The sequence below is a fragment of the Lathamus discolor genome, chromosome Z (assembly GCF_037157495.1).
Source record: "Lathamus discolor isolate bLatDis1 chromosome Z, bLatDis1.hap1, whole genome shotgun sequence".
NCBI classification, from domain to species: domain Eukaryota; kingdom Metazoa; phylum Chordata; class Aves; order Psittaciformes; family Psittacidae; genus Lathamus; species Lathamus discolor.
The window spans coordinates 85,546,555-85,565,919 of NC_088909.1; the positions used below are offsets into that span (position 1 = coordinate 85,546,555).

At 40.9% G+C, this 19,365-nt stretch overlaps 2 protein-coding genes and 1 long non-coding RNA gene across 13 annotated transcripts in view; 2 read left to right on the top strand and 1 right to left on the bottom strand.

Annotated features, from left to right (window-relative positions):
- IQGAP2 (IQ motif containing GTPase activating protein 2) overlaps positions 1-5,175 on the top strand; it is a 128,964-nt gene extending 123,789 nt beyond the window's left edge. For all 6 annotated transcript variants that reach the window (XM_065663997.1, XM_065663995.1, XM_065663999.1 and 3 more), the window contains 4 exons: positions 1,040-1,200; positions 2,806-2,949; positions 3,867-3,975; positions 4,458-5,175. In XM_065663997.1, coding sequence (XP_065520069.1) covers positions 1,040-1,200; positions 2,806-2,949; positions 3,867-3,975; positions 4,458-4,571 — 528 coding nt within the window. In that variant the 3' untranslated portion in view covers positions 4,572-5,175. The remainder of the gene's footprint in view (positions 1-1,039; positions 1,201-2,805; positions 2,950-3,866; positions 3,976-4,457) is intronic.
- A 4,097-nt stretch (positions 5,176-9,272) lies between these two features.
- LOC136005112 (uncharacterized) overlaps positions 9,273-19,365 on the bottom strand; it is a 32,615-nt gene continuing 22,522 nt past the window's right edge. Inside the window, exon 4 of the long non-coding RNA XR_010608683.1 lies at positions 9,273-10,373. This is a non-coding gene — a long non-coding RNA (uncharacterized LOC136005112). The remainder of the gene's footprint in view (positions 10,374-19,365) is intronic.
- On the top strand, positions 9,420-15,946 carry F2R (coagulation factor II thrombin receptor). Of its 6 annotated transcripts, none has more exons than XM_065662267.1 (2): positions 9,420-9,569; positions 14,524-15,945. In XM_065662267.1, the coding sequence occupies exons 1-2, from the start codon at positions 9,491-9,493 to the stop codon at positions 15,717-15,719; spliced, it is 1,275 nt and encodes a 424-aa protein (XP_065518339.1). In that variant the 5' UTR covers positions 9,420-9,490; the 3' UTR covers positions 15,720-15,945. The 6 variants fall into 6 exon arrangements, with proteins under 6 accessions (XP_065518339.1, XP_065518341.1, XP_065518343.1 ...); XM_065662269.1 differs by lacking the exon at positions 9,420-9,569 and adding an exon at positions 9,608-9,690; XM_065662271.1 differs by lacking the exon at positions 9,420-9,569 and adding an exon at positions 10,404-10,931 and having other exon boundaries at positions 14,524-15,943.

The following is a 19,365-nucleotide window of genomic DNA, read 5'->3' on the forward strand; positions in this document are numbered from 1 at the left end:
AGACTTAATAAAATTCCAAAACATTCTCTGATTGGTATTAACACTGATCTACAGCGGCTCAGCAGGACTCAAGCTATATAGAGGACCTACACAATGCCCACCCTGTGGCTGATAAAGCACCAGGCCTCTTGTGTACATATAGGCAAGTCCTGTTCCAAATCCACACTGGCTCTAAGAATCTTAGTGTATTGGATTATCTTTAATTGCTTATGACAAATATTGGATTACCTTTAATTGCTCATGAGTAATATCAGTTTATTCATAAGTAAATTACTCCTAACACAAGTGATTTCCATACTATCAATATATATTTTTTTTAAGTTGCAAATACATTTAAGTATATACATGACTAAATTACTCATGTGAGCTAAGTCTGTAATATAATTATGTAATGTTGCACCTATTCTGAAGTGCCACTTTAAAGCCCTGCTCTGTTCAGGTGTCTGCATCTGCTTCTGATTGAGACAAAACCATTCTACTTATTTATTCAGTGCTACGTTCTTTTTTTATTTCTTCTATAAGCCCAGACACTTTATTCTGAGACATTAAGGCAATCTAAAAATTGAGGTGAGCCTTAGGACTGGAATATGCTCATATTTATTTTTTTTCAATTACCTCAATTCAACCATTGCCTTAAAGCCAAGCTCCAGCTTAGCAGTAGCTAGTAGAAGCCCAAGCTCTCATTTCTTAGGACTCTCACTAGAAACTAGATGTGAGAAAGCTTCCATTTATAGCATGAAGACAACGTATTCCTTATGACTGCTGTGTTTGTCATGCCCTGGAGAGCATTACAGAGTTCAGGATAGTACCGCCACTTGTATACATGAGTAGCAATATGATTGTTGTCTTCTGTACAGTCACATAAACTGTAGTACTTACTATTTGTACTATGCTTATGAAAACTAATATGGCAGTTCATAGTTCATGCTTTCTCCGATTAACTAGGTCAGGTTGTGTAATTACCGATTTGAATGGCAGTAAACTGATACTTTTTATAATATCAAATTAACAAACTAATTACATTCATGGATTTATTTAGGATATCCGGAATCAAAGGAGATACAGACATCACCGAAAAGCTGAATTGGTGAAACTCCAGCAGACTTTGAATGCACTTAACTCCAAGACAGCATTTTATGAAGAACAAATTAATTATTACAACACCTACATAAAAACTTGCTTAGACAACTTAACAAGAAAGTAAGTTGAGTTGTCCTGTCTTCTAGTATTTCAGTGTGTTTTATCGGGGGGGAGAGCAGGTGTATAAATCTGTAGTTGAAAGTTTTGATTCTGAAAGATTGACAATCCATGGATTAGAAAGTTCATGGAAGTTATCACTGCAACTTGAAAAAGTTACTTCCAAAACCTGGAAAGTAAAGTCTGGCATTTATTTAAAGCTACCTTACAGAAAGAGGCTTGAGATGTATACATGTTTTCAGTCAATTTAGCTGGTGTCATTTCACAGATATATTAGCATGCTTTGAAGTCATGCAGATTTCGGAAGTAATTTTTGATAATTTTTTTTTCCTTCATTAAAAGGATTGGGTTTTGTCTTTCAAATGGAAAAGGGGGAAATAAATCACAGAAACACAGAATGGTTTGGGTTGGAAAGGACCTTAAGATCACTGAGTTCCAACTGTCTTGCCATGGGCAGGGACACCTCACACTAAACCATGTCACCCAAGGCTCTGTCCAGCCTGTCCCTGAACACCACCAGGGATGGGGCAGCCACAGTTTCTCTGGGCAACCCATTCCAGTGCCTCACCACCCCTACAGTAAAGAACTTCTTCCTTATATCTAACCTGAACTTCCCCTGTTTAAGTTTTAACCCGTTACCCCTTGTCCTGTCACTACAGTCCCTGACAAAGAGTCCGTCCCCAGCATCCCTATAGGCCCCCTTCAGGTACTGGAAGGCTGCTATGAGGTCTCCACGCAGCCTTCTCTTCTCCAGGCTGAAGAGCCCCAACTTTCTCAGCCTGTCTTCATACGGGAGGTGCTCCAGCCCCTGATCATCCCATGGCCCTCCTCTGGACTTGTTCCAACAGTTCCATGTCCTTTTTATGGTGAGGACACCAGAACTGCACACAATACTCCAAGTGAGGTCTCATGAGAGCAGAGTAAAGGGGCAGGATCACCTCCTTCGACCTGCTGGTCATGCTCCTTTTGATGCAGCCCGGGATACGGTTGGCTTTCTGGGCTGCGAGCGCACACTGCAGCCCGCTCATGTTCATTTTCTCATCGACCAACACCCCCAAGTCCTTCTCTGCAGGGCAGCTCTGAATCACTTTTTACTCAACCTGTAGCTGTGCCTGGGGTTGCCCCATATGCCTAAATAATCTTACCTTTTGGGTACAATGCAGTTACTCGAGAACAAGCCCCCATTTGTGCCACTGATGTGTCAAAATGAGAACGCTTTACTGACATGAACAGGAGCTTACCTCACTGATCCAAAAATGAACTCTAATGGCCAATCTTATTTAACACTTATGTCACTGTAAGCTTACAAATTGCTATTTTACAGTGATTGTGGACTCTTTTGGATTGGGGTTACATTTCACAACAGAGTTTAAACTTTAAAAAAGTGCTAAAAATGTTGATTCAAAATTGCTGTCAAAATGTTTAGACTATTCACTATGTGCTAAAAGTCCCTATAATTCTTAGATTTGTTCTGAATGTTAATTCTCTTCATTAATAGGAGCCCAATGAGGCAAAGACTGAAGGAAAGCTAAATATGGCTAGAAGAGTAGCTGAAGTATAAAAGACCTGGTAGATAAATTAAAAGCCATTTTCTTGTTCTCTTACCAGAAATTCACGGAGGTCTATTAAAGTAGATGGAAAAGAAGAGGTTAAGGGAAGCAAAAAACTGAAGCAGACCTCATTAAAGTACACAGCTGCAAGACTGCATGAAAAAGGTGTCATCTTAGAAATTGAAGATCTTCAAACCAACCAGTAAGTGTGGTATAAACAACTCGGAGCATTTTCTAATCAACAACTTAAGGGGACTTTGTTAAAAGAAACCTTTGCCATTTCCTATGCCACACTTAAAATTACCTCAGATTTTTATGTTCAGAAGATTGATAAAGCCTAACTGTTATAATTCATTTTTTCCCTTGTACCTCACTATATGATTATCTTGGGAAAATATTTGAGTAAGTCTATTTTGGCATTAGTTCTAGACGAAACCAGTAGAAGTCCACCAGCATGCTCACTGCTACTGACGACTTGTTAAGCAGCTGTAGCAGTTATTTCTTTCATTTACTGACCAATCACTTTTATATACTAAGTAAACACCTCATTTTCTGCACTGCCTCTCTATGGCAAGGTGAACAGATGGGGTGGTTTGATGGTTTAACATCCATTTTGTATCTATCCATTTTGTGGCCACTGTAGCAAAAACCTTTCTTTCTCTGCACCCTTCTATCTGTCTTCTGCATGGAAAAAAGTTTTCTAGATGCAGTTTTTTTCCAAGTGGGTTTGTCAGACAGAGGAAGCTGCAGGAGGCAAACTGAAACTTGGGGAGTGTGTGTGCACCTGCAAGGAGACATTTGGGCATGGCAGAACAAAAATCTGGGTGTCCCATTCCTATTCTGTAGACAATTCATCATCTTTGTTCCGTGAACTTCCCACAACTTTCTCTCCTCTTCCCCTCTCCCACCCAATACAAAAGGGAGAGTTCTGCATTCCATACTATATGTATGCCAGAAAGTCTCCAAGAAGACGTTGCAGGAGGGATGGAGTGGTTCATTTGACATAATTTACACTGCTAATGGCCAAAGTTCTTCTGAGTTCTCTAGTCTTTTTTCTAAAAGCTGTGGACTATATAAAACTGGACAGTATACATAATCAGTTTTCCTTTTTGTTTCAAGGTTTAAGAATGTGATGTTTGATATCACACCTGGAGAAGAAGTGGGTGACTTTGAAATCAAAGCAAAATTCTTGGGGGTTGAGATGGAAAAAGTGCAGCTCCATTTCCAGGTAGAGTTTGAATTTTGTTGATTTGATATATAGTCACAGTTGCTTTAGTTATAAACTATTTCATATTTTTTTATATGTATTCATGAATTGTTCTGTCAGCACAGAGCAGCAGGTCATGTGGGGAATAACTTAACTATATGGCTTCTGTAGGATGCTGGGCACAGAGTTGGGTTAACGTTTATATTAGGGCAACTGCATGAAAACAAATGCCACATTAGTTCAGTGGCAAGCAGAATAAGCCAGGAGAAAACAAAAATACACAGAAAACAGTATTTCTTCTGGTTTGCTGTTACTGACAGTCTGCATTTTGGGATCTAGAAGGCATGTAATGTTTCCTACACCTATCCAATAGTTGCTGGTAATTCTCTAAATTTTGAAGTACCTGGAGTTTGAGGCAGTTATCACATGATGAAAATGACCCCATCCTGTTGTTGTAAGGTATGGATTCAAACACAGATTAATGATTTTATTTCTGATTACAGGATTTGCTTCAGATGCAGTATGAAGGTGTGGCTGTAATGAAAATGTTTGATAAGGCTAAAGTGAACGTGAATTTGCTCATATTCTTGTTGAATAAGAAGTTCTATGGAAAATGAGTGTCTTCAGATATTGTGGTCCGCATTCGTCAGTGAGAAGCTTATTCAGTATTTTATTTTCTTTTTAAATATTTGTTTGGAGTTTGTCATTGTACACGCTTTAACTTTTAAAAAAACCTAAAACACCAAATGTTCAGAGGAATGTACACAGTGCCTTTCAGCACTGATAATGAAGCAGAAAAATAGAATATAGATTAAATTAAACAGTTCCAGATTTCATTGGTGTTGGGTACTTTCAAATCAAAATATTGTTTAGGACACTCTGCTATTGTGGCTGTACGGAATTTAGGGTAGGCAGAAATTGAATTCAGTTGAACATTATAAACCTTTTCCTATTAAAACATTTTAAACAACCTCAGATACATAATATAGTTCTTACTTAGTTTTTACTAAAAGAAATCCTAATTCGTTTCTAGGGGATAGTTTGGACAAATACTTAGTTACATACTAAGCCTATTTTGTGGCAGTTGTCAATTGTAAAGCAAACTTTTGGTGCAATTAAAAAAAAAATTATAGGTAATTATACATTGACAATTACTTCTTACTGTACAAAAATATATTTTGTGATTCATTCCTATTAAATGCACTACTGCCTCGTGTAAAATGACATTTTCTACTTTCACAGCCTTTGGAGTGGCATTGGGGAAATCTGGATAGTGAACATACACTGTTCAGTTTGAAGTATTTGAATACATAAATTGTGCCTGACTGTCTTTTTTTTTTTTTTTTTTTTTTTTTAATTATTGCAAGAAAATAAATGCGATAAAATCAGTATTTAGATTGGGGTTTTTAATATTCTTTGAAGATTGTTCTATGTAAAATAAACATTGCCTAATTAAACTGGCTTACTTCCTAAATTTCATTTAAAAGAGTTGTTGCAGCATCAATACAGACCACAGTGAAAGAACTCCCTTCAGTGCTTTTATAAAAATGAATCTAATTAAGCTTGATTGTCCTCACAATACACTTTACAAGAGTTGCTGAGCAGTGAAGACCTCGTGGCCCTTGTGCCACTGAACATGATGATAGTTTTACTGTGTACAGTAGGTAATGTGATAGATACACATAAACCAAGGGAAAATATTTCCTATTTTCACTTTCCTCATGACAAACATTTTAAAAGATGGACAGTGAGGCATTCTGGAGTGTGTTGTAAAAATAAATAAGGCAAATATTAATTCTGAAGATAGACTAAAACAGTGTAAAGTCAGTGGCAGACACATAAACAATGAGTTTTCAGTGGCAGATATATAGATTATGAGTTTAGGCAGTATACTGACCTGTGGAATTATACAAGCTTAAACAGCTATTACATTTACTAGGGATATTACTTTACGTATGACATTAAATTTGCACACTTGACTACTTTAAAACAGTTAATATCCTAATTAAAAGATAAACTGCTTCTATGTACTTCCATTTTATTCTAGTTATCAATGTATGTCATTTTAATATAATATAAATGTTGCATAAACCATAGAATCATAGAATGGTTTGGGTTGCAAGATCATCTAGTTCCAGCCCCTCGTTCACTTAAAATAGCTGGATGGAAAGGTGAAAGCTGCACTTTTCTTTCCAAAGGAGAGAAATTAATTGTACTTGAGTATGACTTAAACTCACGATCTTTTGTTTCCCTTTTTATGTGTAACAGACTTAACAAATACCTATGTATTCTTGGCAAATTCCAGCTGAGCTGGTATGTCTGCACATGTGGGATGCTGATCCTAAGACCAGGCCTTTGAGGTAATGTGTCAAAAGCCTGGTATTTTGCTGGTGAGACATACTAGAGCCCCACAGCCTTTGTGGGAGTAAGTCACTCCTGGATATGAAGTTTTGCATAAGACACTTGACACACCTAGTGACTGCTTAGTTCTAATGTGAACAGCACGTTCCTCAGTTATTGCCTAATATGTACAAGCTCAGGAAAGCTTGCATGGTTCCCAGGTAACAACACATGTGATGCTAGCACACAGTTGGCATGCTAGCACTCACCTTTTCTTCAGCCCTTTCTCCGGCTTCCTGCTCTTCTGGTGCACATCAAAGTGTAATTTCCATTTAATTTCTTTAAACTCCTTTAGAAGCTTCTTTTCTTAACTAGTTAAATTTAGGGCCTTGTCACTGAACAAACAGTGAATGCTGCTAAACGGGACTGATCACAATGACTCTACCTAAGTGTACCATGCAAATGAGCAAAGTAAATCTGTGCTTACCCACTGCTGTCCTGTGCTGCTGACAGCTGATATATGCAATTTAAAAGAATGGTTTTCTAGAGGCTGCTGTAAGCTCCATTTAGGGTCTTCAAAGTTAGATAGGACTTGATAAAACTAGTTTAATTCATTAAATGGTCTTGAGGAAAGAAGACTTGCATTGCTGGTGCAAAACCTGCGGAAAAAGCCATTACAACTGAGTGGAGCCTACTCAGCACTTGTTACCATAGGCGGAAAAAACGCAACTTTCACTGAAAGAATTGCCTGTATCTCTCAATTTTCACCGCTGCTGATTAAGGAAGACAAAAGAAATAATAATAGCCAATAGTCTTATTCTGTCAGCCTCACAGTTTGCATTTTTTACTGCATGTCTTTAGAGTTGACTTAAGAGCGCCTGTCAGGTAACATAGTTTGCTTTGGAAAGTAACCATTCTGATGGGGCTCTGAAGCTCCAAAACTATCCACAGAATTTCAGAACCTCTTTCTTTGGCCAAGTAGAAACACCATCACAAATAACACCTTTGTTCTGTTTCACTTTGTGTTCACCTGCAAACCTGGTTTGTTTGGGTTTTTTAAAGAATATGGAAGCAACAAAACAATCTTCCCTCTAATTCAAACTGTTGGCCATATCCGATTTTGAAAAAGTTCATAACTAGACAGACAGCCCTCTTCCTGGGGGGTTAATTTTGCCTCTGAGATAAGATTCTAACCTCATGGAGCAGTAACTACCTACCATGGGCATGCACAGCAGGAAGATGGCTCCTTTCCCAAACAGTGATACAGTAGTGATGTAGCAATCTTACCAGCCAATTATAGGCTTTTTTGGTAGACATAGCGTGTTCAACAGGAACTGAGTTTTGTCCTGTAACATGCTTCTGCCTAAAACAAAACAAAATACTTTGAAAAGGAGCAAAAAGCAGAAGTAAAGAATGCAGTAACTCATAACAGCTTTAGAAGTCACGAACTTTTCACCTCCGTTACAATCACTTTATGTAAGAAAAAGTAGCAGCCTGACTTGCATGCCTACACGTTACAAAATTAACTTATATTTGGTTCCCGTATGCGGACAAAAAATTGACAGAACGCAGGTGCTGGGTGTTTTATTCACCCAATATATGTGTAGTAATCTCATTTACAAAGATAAAAGAACACGACCCTATGACTGTTCCTTATATCTGCAACTAAGGTACTCCCTGCAGATACAGCCTGCATTTCCCTTCACATCTTTTACATACTCTGCAGGCTGATTTATCTCTCAAGCAGCAGCCCATTGGTTAAGGCTTCTTGAAAAACACAAATGCTGACAATGCATGCTTTTCTAAGGTCTGGTATAACATTTACAAATACACAATTATTTTAAGACAGACATACTTAGTTCAATTCTATTTTGGTGTTTTGAAATTTTTACGTGTTCCTTTGGGTACATTTATCGAGATGTGAGACCACAGGAATGCCCAATAACAGCTTTACTTGCTCCTCCCAAATAGATGGGGAAAAAATTATCTCTTATTAAGGTATTTTCTAAGAAGATGAAGAAAACTAGTTAATGATGAAGTATAAGGTATTTTGTGGGGGTTCCCTAGTGTTTGGAATGACAGAGATGTAAAAAGGCTGACCAGCTGTTGAACTTGCATTTATTACTTGCCTTTGCTCTACACAAATTGGAGCCAGCTCTAACAGTGCTACAACATAGCAAGCGATAGGATTGTGGAACATCATAACTTACTTGGAACTGGTACTTGCGATCAAGAGTATTTATTTTCCATTGGTTTTACTTTGTTAACAGCAAAAGTCAGTGCTTCTTCAGCAATAAAGGCATTCCATAAATGGGACCAACTTCTTCTCTTTTTTCTTTATTGCTGTAAACAGAGCACTATACGGTTGAGGATGGGGCACCATATCCTGGAATAAGTATTTTCAAAGAAAAGAGCCAGAATACTAGCCGCAAATCGGCAATGTATTCCACTCTAGCTTTCATACAGGATCCATTTCAAACAGCTCTGGGTTCATGAGCAGCTCCGAAGGACAGAACAAAGCGCCTGTCCAAGGCATGTGCCGCTGGAGCTCAGGAGTGGCACCACCTCTGCAGCGATGCTGCCAGCACAGATGTGAGGACTGCAAAACCTAGGTCACGCACGGGTTTTAGGTTGTCCTGTATTTCTAGAGCATGCACCCATCCACTGCAAGCAGCAGGTCTGTGTATTACTGAGGCTTTCTGAACGTGATCTTTCAATCAAGAGTAACGACGATACTTCAGCTGGCCCTGTAACTGAAACCCTGTGGGACTGCACAAACAGAGCCTGGCAAACTTGCCTTAGAGCAGCTCCTCAAGAACAGCCCCTGCTCCGCTCCTCCTGCCCCCTCACCCAGGCAGGCCGCACGGCCCCCGCCCGTTTCTCCAACGGCGCAGCGGGCGGTGCGCTCTGCCCTCCCGTCCGGCTGTCCCGGGGCCCGGCTCTCCCCCCGCTCCGCGACGAGCGGCGCGGGTGCGGCGCGGAGCGCTCCCTCTGCCGGCGCGGCGCGGCGCGGCAGGAAGGCGCTCCCCCTCCCCTGCCGCCGGAGGGAGGCCCGGCCGCCGCGGGGCGGCTCTGCTGCAGCCCCAGCCTCCCGACGGTCGCTGCCCGCCGCTCGTCGGCTGCGCTCGCTTGCCCTGCGCGGGACAGACAGACGGAGGGAGACCCTCGCAGGCCGGCCCCCCCGAACCCGGCGGCCATGGGGCCGCGGGCGCTGCCCGCGCTGCTCTGCGCGCTGGCCGCCCTGTGCCGGCCGCCCGCCGCCGCCGCCAGCCGCGGTGAGTCGCCGTCCCGCTCAGGGAGCTTCCGCGGAACGCAGCGGAGGGCACGGGAGGGCCGGGGAGGACCGAGTCAGGCCGCCGCGGCCCCACGCTGCGGGCCTGAGCCCTCCTGTCCCAGGTGGGGGCCCCCGGGAAGCGGGAGCAGAGCGAGGAGCCCGGGCGGTGGGCGTTTGCCTTGGCAGCGGGGCCGGGTCCGCGCGGGTCGGCGGCGGTAAATACGCGAACCGCAGGGCATCGCTGGGCTGGTCAGGGTCTCCCGCTTCGGGGGATCGGTTGGGACTTAGGAGCGGTCGTGCTGCTGCGCTGCGGGGCGCTGCGCCAGCTTGGTTCTCACAGCAGCGGCGGGGAACGGGCGGAAATGTGAAGTTGCCCTGAGTAAAGCGCAGCGAGGCGGATGCTTTTTGAGAGCTGCACTTTGAATAAAGGACATGTCACAGATCCAAAATACATAGCTCTGTGAAGAGCGCAGTGCCACGGGTAAGGGTACTGATGGCGAAGAACGGTTTACAGTTGTCCCATGGCTAAGGAGGTGGCCAGGCAATAGCAAGTTAAGATGGAAAGAAGTGTCCAGCCTGGCGGGATGTACTGGTGGACTTCCTCAAAACAATGGCGTTGCCTTTCGTTCACAACTTCAGGAGATGCACTGCCGGCTGAATTTGTAGGTGACACAAAGTTTGTAAGATCCGCCAGCAAAAAGTAGTTCGGAGTATCCACCGCAGGCAGGTGACCTTCGTTGGTGCTCCGTTAGAAATAGAACTAATGGCAACAACAGTGCTCTAACTGATGAGACCATGGATCCCTCTAGGGTTGCAAGAAAACAACATTTAGGAAAATATGTTCAAATTGTTACATTCCTCGTGTAATACAGTAACAAATTCTGTATGAACAGAGGTGTGGGCTAAAGAAGATCTATTTTTTTTAAGACATCCAGTGTATATTTTTATAAGAGCAAATAATTGTTAACTGCCCTACAAAGTTGTGATTTGCTTTGTTTATAAATATGCCTGGCATGCAATTCACATTCTGCTTGCGAGTACCTGATATGGGCCAATGAGTAATTCAGATTCCAAACACTGAGCACTGCAGATTATACATAGGAGAGATAAGAGAAACCAACTTTTTGTTACAAGCCAGCGATATGGTTGCAGGGGTCAGCAGTAATACCCAGAAATTATATTAATAGTTGTCCAGCAGCACACGTTTAATTGGTTTGAGTAGGAGCCTACTTTCTAGTTTTCCACGTCACAAAGATATCCCTTGGGACATGAACACTGCTGGTGTGTAAACATCCTGTCCAGATTTGTGACTCTACAGAAATACTTCAACATTTTCTTCTGGAGCTCAAGAATGCTTTTTATGGTTGGTTGAACCCATTATATTTTTTGTTCTCTACTTCTCCTTTCCCAGAACAGTATGTGCAGTAGCACCTTGCACGTGAAAATAGACAGAAATTTATGACATAGGTCTGTGTAAAAGAAGAAAAAAAAGGCAATGTCTCTCAGGGTAAGCAGAATATGCATATGCTGATCGTGAGATAAACAATACGTAATACTCAACGGAAAACAGCACAGTATAGACTGTTAAACAATCCAGACTTACTGAGCTTTCTACATCTTTTCTCTGTATCTTTGATGGAGAATCAGTGCAAAGACTGCAGGCAGTAAAAGAAAAGTTCAGGCAATCTGAGTATCATTCTATGTAATTTCTGCCTTTCGGAGTCCCTACTGGAAGCAAAGAAAAGACTCCATGTGTATTGTTCAGTGTCCTGACTGCACACCATGAGGATAAAACCTTGATGCTTTATCTCTTTCTTTTTTCATTTCTCTCTTTCTTCCTGTCTTTCTCTCTTCCTCTCGTTCTTTCATTTCTTTGTCCTATTCATTTGTACCTCTGTATAGTTTAAAAGGAGACAGAGCTGTTTACTCTGTCATATCAGCCATGACAGTATTGTTACTCATAAAAATTGTAATCTACCAGGTTTTACCTCTTCCAAAAGGACTGGATGACAGCCTAGCAAAAACAGGTTGCCTGTTTGAATATTTATGGTCATTAAAGAAGCTTAGCCTCTGATTTTCTAACAGATGATTTGTTTTATTAAAAATTACTTAAGCTGTAGTGAAGTATGTTGTAGACAAATGGTATCTACAGCTTTAAAACAGCTAGAAGAGAACATCTGACAGATTCTGGTGTAGTTGTGGCTATGTTAGAGTAGTTTTAAAATCTTTCCTATAGAGCTACTGTATTGGCTGCTTTGTACTATCCCAGCTTACAGGTAATGCTTGTTTCCCATTACTGACCTTAACGTTTACTGTCAAGATTCACTAGTATCTTTATAAGTAATATGATATCATTTCGCTCTCTTCCTTTCTGTGTATGAATCTCTGATCATCAGCTTTTTCACATAAACACTAACACAAAAGGAATTCAGAACCTCAGGGCAGTAACCATCTTCCTTTCCATTTCAAAAAGCATGAATTGCACTGGTATTTTTTCTAATACGCAGATGCTGTGTCATACATTCAGGCAGCTTTGCAAAGGAAAAGAACTGATCTCTGACTATCAAGTCTTTTAAAATGAAATTGAATTTCATCAAGCAAGTTTAAATTCCCACTCTCTGTAGTATGAAGTGGCAAAAAAATAGCAAGTTTGAGGTCTTGTGTTTTTCCATAGAGATGGCTTCCAAGTGGTATTTCATGTCATCGAAGTTTAAGGTAGATACATGGAGTGAGCAAGGGACACAGCATGGAGCTGCTGTTAACAGCATCAAGGTTGAGTTCAACTCTGAACTTAGGAAGTCTGCTTCTATAAATAGCACATAGTTTTCACTAAGTTAAAGCAGATGATTTTTACTAAACTACAATTATTTAAGATATCTTTTTTTCCTGAACTGTTGTAATAGGGTTTTACTTACAGAAAAGTTTGATATTGAGTAATGCAGACTCTAAATCCTTTAATCTAAAACAATTGTAAATAAGGTAGCTCTGAGAATTCAGGATATAGTTAAAATTATTATCAATGTTCAAGTAATTATAAGCAATAGTTAAGACAGAGGTCAGTAGTCAATAAAAGGGAACTAGCCCAATCATTTTTTTCCTTTAGCATATTGTCATACTGTTCTAAGTTAGGAGTCACTGACGAGAAGTGGGTCAGGTTACCACCAAGGACTTTCACATAAAGTTTCTTAACCTCAATCATGAAGGCTCAGTGACGCTGATTGGTTCGAAGTTCAGCAACACGGGGATATGAGAGGTGTGTGCTGGAAGCACCTCTGTTACCACATCACGCACAGATAATCTTGGCAGTAAAATAGAACTTGTGCTGAACCTGAACTGCCTAACTGATTCCCTGAGCCATCTGCCTGCTTAGACTAAATTTTTGAAGTAAGATTAAAGATTAAGGATCTATAGTTCTACGTTTTACTAGTGTTCTTTTTTAAACAGCAGAATAGCCCCTTGTATAAATTCGTTAGTGCCCTTCTGTGCAAATACTGAATCTCACCATACTTCTGTGCATTTGTATTTCAGGAAGAGTACTACCTTGTTCCTACTGCAGTCTATGCAACAGGCATCTGGGCTGAAATTCTCATCCAACATCCTTTTTCTGGCCTGCAGTGGTTGCAGTATAGTCACTTTGCATACAAAAACCATTATCTCAGACACTTCCCCTCTTTTGTCCCCTCTGCCCCCTGAATGCTGCTGTGACACATGATACCTATACAGCACAGGAGCTGTAAAAAGCCCCCAAATTTCCCTACCTCTCATCACCCCACATTCAAGTTTGAATTTCACAAAAACTCAAGCTGGGCTGGGCCCTTCCCACACAGCCTTCACACGGATGGAGGTAACTACCTGCCTAAAACTGCAGCCACTCCTCTCTTTGCCCTCTGCCTCTTTCAGATGCATTTGTTCTCATCTGCATTAAAAACAGTGTTTGAATTACTGCAGAAAAAACAATTGCTTGTAACGAGGGTGTTAGGTGAGTCATGCCAATGTACTTTCAGCTCACTGATTTAAACTAACACGCCTTCATTTTTGTTTTAGTTGTCTAGGATTCAACAAAGGATCAGTTGCACAGCTATGCACAAGTGATTAAATAGCAGTAACTCTCTCACTTCTGTCTGCCCATAATATGTTTGAATTATTCTTCGCCTAACTAGATTAAGCTGATGTGAAAAACAACTCTAGTCCAAAATAAGACTCCATCCAAACAACTTTTCTGAAATAATGTCCAAAGTAGGTCTTTTGATTGATTGGGGGGTTTTGGTATTGTTTTTTTGGTGTTGGTTGGTTGGGTATTTTTGTCTTTTTTTTTTTTTTTTTCCCCAGAAATAAACCCATACCACACTTTCAACACTTTGTAATGCCAAATTCCTGACCCGTTACAGCTACATTCAGAAAGCAGAGACACCCTGGCACCTTTCTTTTCTCAGACTCAGCCAACGACTGTTATGCAAAGACAGTGCTGTAGAGGGAACACTAGTGGCAGTTTTGTCAAAAGTGCTCAGACGGCACGCGTGCGTATGTGCTGTGGGGTGGGTTAAGTAGAACTGGGGAAGCGTTTCAATGCAGTCTTTGTACAAGCAAAAGCTTGAACCACATCTGCCTTGAAAACTGCACGAAGATGTCTGCCACCTGTCTTTATGGGCTGTCGTGTTGAGTAAGATGTCTCCAGAGCCCACAGAAATATTCAGTACTTGCTAGGTAAGAGTTCCTCCCATAAAAGCTTCCAGGGCAAGAGCCAGGAGGCAAAGGAGGGCATCTTACCTAAACTTGTGACAGAAGTTAAAATAAAAAGGACTAACATCTGCGGGCAGTCTGCACTTCAAATCAGGAATTAACCTCATTGTTTTGTGTTGCTAATATATCTTAGCTTTTCTTTTTGAAAGATGTTTTTTCTTTCCCATAGGATGTAAATATTTGCTTATTAATCTTAATAATTTCTTATTTTTCAGCCTCCCTGTATAACAGCAGCACACTACAGATCAGAAGTTTTATGATCTCCATTGTAAGTCACCAGGATGACCGCATACCTACTGAAGGTGATATTGAAAATGACTTGGAATCTGGATCAGGAACCACCAACCATACTAGATCATTCGTACATGACCAGCGCATAGTGTCAATGCAAACAGCAAGATACCTCACTAGTCCGTGGCTGACGCGTTTTGTTCCTTCAGTTTACACCATAGTGCTTGTGCTGAGCCTCCCCCTGAACATTACAGCAATACTCGTGTTTCTGAAAAAAATGAAAATTGAAAAGCCAGCTGTGATATACATGCTGAATTTGGCGCTTGCAGATGTCCTGTTTGTAAGCGTGCTTCCTTTTAAGATTGCTTATCACTTTTCTGGAAATGACTGGGCTTTTGGACCCGAAATGTGCCGTTTCATCACTGCTGCCTTCTACTGTAATATGTACTGTTCAATAATGCTTATGACAAGCATAAGCTTTGATCGCTTCTTAGCAGTGGTGTATCCCATGCAGTCTCTTGGGTGGCGTACGTTAACACGTGCCTCACTGATTTGTCTCATCATATGGCTTGTAGCAATAAGTGGGGTTATACCTTTTCTCATTAGAGAGCAAACAATGGAAATACCCAAGCTAAATATAACTACTTGCCACGATGTGCTAAGAGAATCTGAGCTTCATGGCTATTACCTCCACTTCTTCTCCATCTTCTCTTCTGTGTTTTTTGTAGTGCCATTTATAATCTCTACTGTCTGTTATGTGTGTATCATTCGATGTCTTAGTTCCTCTACTCTTGTTACAAAACAAAACAAGAAGACACGTGCCTTGCTCTTATGTGTGGCTGTTTTTTCTGTTTTTGTTATTTGCTTTGGACCAACAAATATTCTCCTATTAATTCATTATATCCATTTTTCTTATGACAACAGCTTGGAATATCTCTACTTTGCCTATCTACTATGTGTTTGTATCAGCAGCATTAGCTGTTGCATTGACCCCTTCATTTACTACTATGCTTCTTCTCAGTATCAGAGACAACTGTTCAGTCTCTTCAATTGTAAAGAGACACTAGATCCTAACAGTAGTAACAGCAGTGGTCAGTCAGTGTCTACCACTAGTAGAAGGGGTACGTGCTCTACTAATGTGAACAACAGTGCCTACAGGAAATTATTAGCAATTCATTGAGAAAACATGTCTTACATATGCTTAATTTTTAGGCAATTTCAGACAAAAAAAAAAAAAAGACGACTGCATTATATATTAAAAGTTTTTGTACAATACATAGTTCTGTGGTTTTATTATAGTAATGCACAATTCATATTATAACTGTGTATGTACATATATTGCATATGTAAATAAGTTAACATAGACATAATTCCTTAATAATAGTTGTTGAGTGTTTTTCAAATAAACCTTTTTTTTTCAGACAAATCCTTTGCATTGTTAGTCAGTTTCTTTCAGGTATTTTATGAAATCCCAATTTAGGATTTTTAACTGTATCAGGTTGATTAAATTCTTATTTATGGAACCTCTCCATCTATCCAGTACTTCCTGAAGAAAGTGAAAATATCTTTCCAGGCAATGGGGTTTTCTTCCCCTATTTATTAATGTTTCGGGAATAATCGTAGCATTATTTCGTATTTTGGACACTGAAACTTTTTTTTTCCCATTTTTATGTATTCCACTGTGAAAGAGTCTGTGCAGTTTAGGAATGTGGGCAACTGAAAACCAACAATTAGTTGGTGCAATGTGTCAGGGAAGATAATTTTCAGCAGCTAGAACTAGCTTTTCCTTTGGTGTATGCTGGGCATCTTGGCCACAAATGTGGTATTTTTCACAGTTAATTTAACAAAAAAAAAAATATATTTTATTTCACAAGAAATTAATTTTGAATGGGTCTTCAGAAAATATGCTGAAAAAGCTGTATTCATCATCCTGTTATGCAGTTTGCAAACCTGTGCTTAGGTGCACGTGATTAATCATCATGCACATGTTTAGGACTCAGAATTATCCTTTGTCCCTGCCAAGTCTGGAAATTTTTTGTATTTTACATAGTGTCCACATCTACTAAAATATCTGGTATAGAGCCCAGTAGCTAACTTCACTCTGTGTAGCATTCTTTTACTACAAGGGATGCTAAAGCCAAATAACAGGAATTCTGTCTTAGAAATGAGCATGTAGGTAATAGACCTATACATGAAAATGGAAATTAGATTAAGAGGAAATTTGTTTAATGCAAGATTTGCCGTAGGAATCTTTCAAGAAGTGCAGCAATGGATAAAAAGCTCTCTTCAGTCCAGCACAAGTGATAAGAAATGTAAACTTTCTGCATACAGTGTGACAGTTAGAAACTTCTTTCTAACCATGACCTCTTATCAGATTATGTCTGTTCCTTAATGGACTTAAACATAATTAAGTATTGCATTACCAGATTCTCTCTAGATATTTGTTCTCAGGTATGCCACTTCCTAAGTACATGAGTGCTAAAAATATATGTATATGTAGTTTGTAAGGCTTAATGCCCACAAATAAGACATATTCAGTTACATTCTCATTTAATATATTAGGGCAAGTTTCATGCTTTCAGTAAAATCTTAAGAATTTTAAGATCTGCTTCTTGCTGGCAGAAAAAAATTACCCCTCTGCCTCCTGTAGTTACAGGCTGGAAGACTGCTTTTTAGACCTCTTAGATAGTTGGGATTTGTTTCAATGTCATGGTATTTTGGTTCACAATAATGGTTTATTTTTAGGTAGCAAAAAAAGACATTATAGTCTGCTTTGCAAGGAGCAGTACTACATGCTGGGAGAGAGTATGTGGGAAACAGCTCAGCAATCAGTGATTATTTACTTCATTTTGCTTTGTGGTTGAGTAGTTTTCCTTGTAACCTCTGTGTGCTCAAGAACATTTGCAAGTGAGCAACTTCTTCCTACCTTGCAGGGTGAAAAACTGAAAGGGGTGAACATAACTGTTTATTCTTATGGCCAACAGCGTCAAAAAAGAATAAGAGTGACTAAGAAAGATTTTATCCATGGTTGTAGAGCCAGTACCCCAGCTCTTACACACTGCTGAAGCTGAGTTTGCTGATGGTTCTGGCTTGCACAAAAATGAGAAAAAAGGAAAAACAGGAAACGCAATTCCAGCACAGAAACCTTAATTAAAAAGCGTACATAAGTAGGCTTCTTGACTTAGAATCATAGAATCATAGAACAGTTAGGGTTGGAAAGGACCTTAAGATCATCTAGTTCCAACCCCCCTGCCATGGACAGGGACACCTCACACTAAACCATGTCCCCCACGGCTCTGTCCAACCTGGCCCTGAACACCACCAGGGATGGAGCACTCACAGCCTCCCTGGGCAACCCATTCCAGTGCCTCACCACCCTCACAATAAAGAATTTCTTCCTTATGTCCAATCTAAACTTCCCCTGTTTAAGTTTGAACCCATTACCCCTTGTGCTATCACTACAGCCCGTAATGAAGAGTCCCTCTCCAGCATCCCTATAGGCCCCCTTCAGATACTGGAAGGCTGCTATGAGGTCTCCATGCAGCCTTCTCTTCTCCAGGCTGAACAGCCCCAACTTTCTCAGCCTGTCTTCATACGGGAGGTGCTCCAGTCCCCTGATCATCCTCGTGGCCCTTCTCTGGACTTGTTCCAACAGTTCCATGTTCTTTTTATGCTGAGGACACCAGAACTGCACACAATACTCCAGGTGAGGTCTCATGAGAGCAGAGTAGAGGGGCAGGATCACCTCCTTCAACCTGCTGGTCACACTCCTTTTGATGCAGCCCAGGATACGGTTGGCTTTCTGGGCTGCGAGCGCACACTGCCGGCTCAGCTTAGCAGCCTCAGTCACCAGCTCCTTCAGGACCCACGGATGGATTTCATCAGGTCCCGTGGAATTGTGCACATTCAGGTTCTTAAGATGGTCTCGAACCAGATCCTCTCCTTGGTAGTTACTTCTTGGTAACTAGATAAAATGCTAGTTTCTCCAAAGTTGCCTTTGGAAAGTATTTTCATGTTGCTTAAGCATTCTTGAAAATGCAACATTTGACAGGCTTGAGCAGTGGGCCCACACAAACTTCATGAACTTCAACAAGGTCAAATGCACCTGGATCCAAGCAGCCGCCAGTGTGTATACAGCCTGGGGGATAAAGGGATTGAGAGCAATCCTGTGGAGAAGTACTTAGGGGTACTGTTGGATGAAAAACTGGACATAAGCCGAGAAATGTATACCCATAGCCTGAAAAGCCAGCCATATGCTGGGCTGCATCAAAAGGAGTGTGTCCAGCAGATCAAGGAAGGTGATTCTCCCCCTGTTCTCTGATCTCATGAGACCCCCACCTGCAGTACTGCATCCAGTACTAATAGAAGCTCCTGATAGAAGAGGGATGTGGACCTGCTTGTGTGAGTCCAGAGGAGGGTTACAAAGATGATCAGAGAGCTGGAGCACCTCTCCGATGAGAGAGTTAGAATCACAGAATGACAGAATGGTTTGGGTTGGAAGGGACCTTAAAGATCCTCTAGTTCCAACCCCCTGAAGCCTCTGGGGAGACTTTATTGTGGCCTTTCATTACTTTCAGTGGTTGGACTAGGTGCCTTTTAAAGGTCTCTTCCAACCCAAACCATTCAGTGATACATGCATAGGCATCCTACTCTTAGTGAACTAAGCATTTATGCGTGAGGTAGTTGGAACAGGCTACAATTCTCACTGTCTGCTTTTGCTGGTGTATTTGATGGCAAATACAGGCAGGACCTGCTCAAGCAGCAGCAGTTTATGGAGCCAACCTCAAGCACAAACAGCATTTTCAGGACAGGTTATAAGATAACTG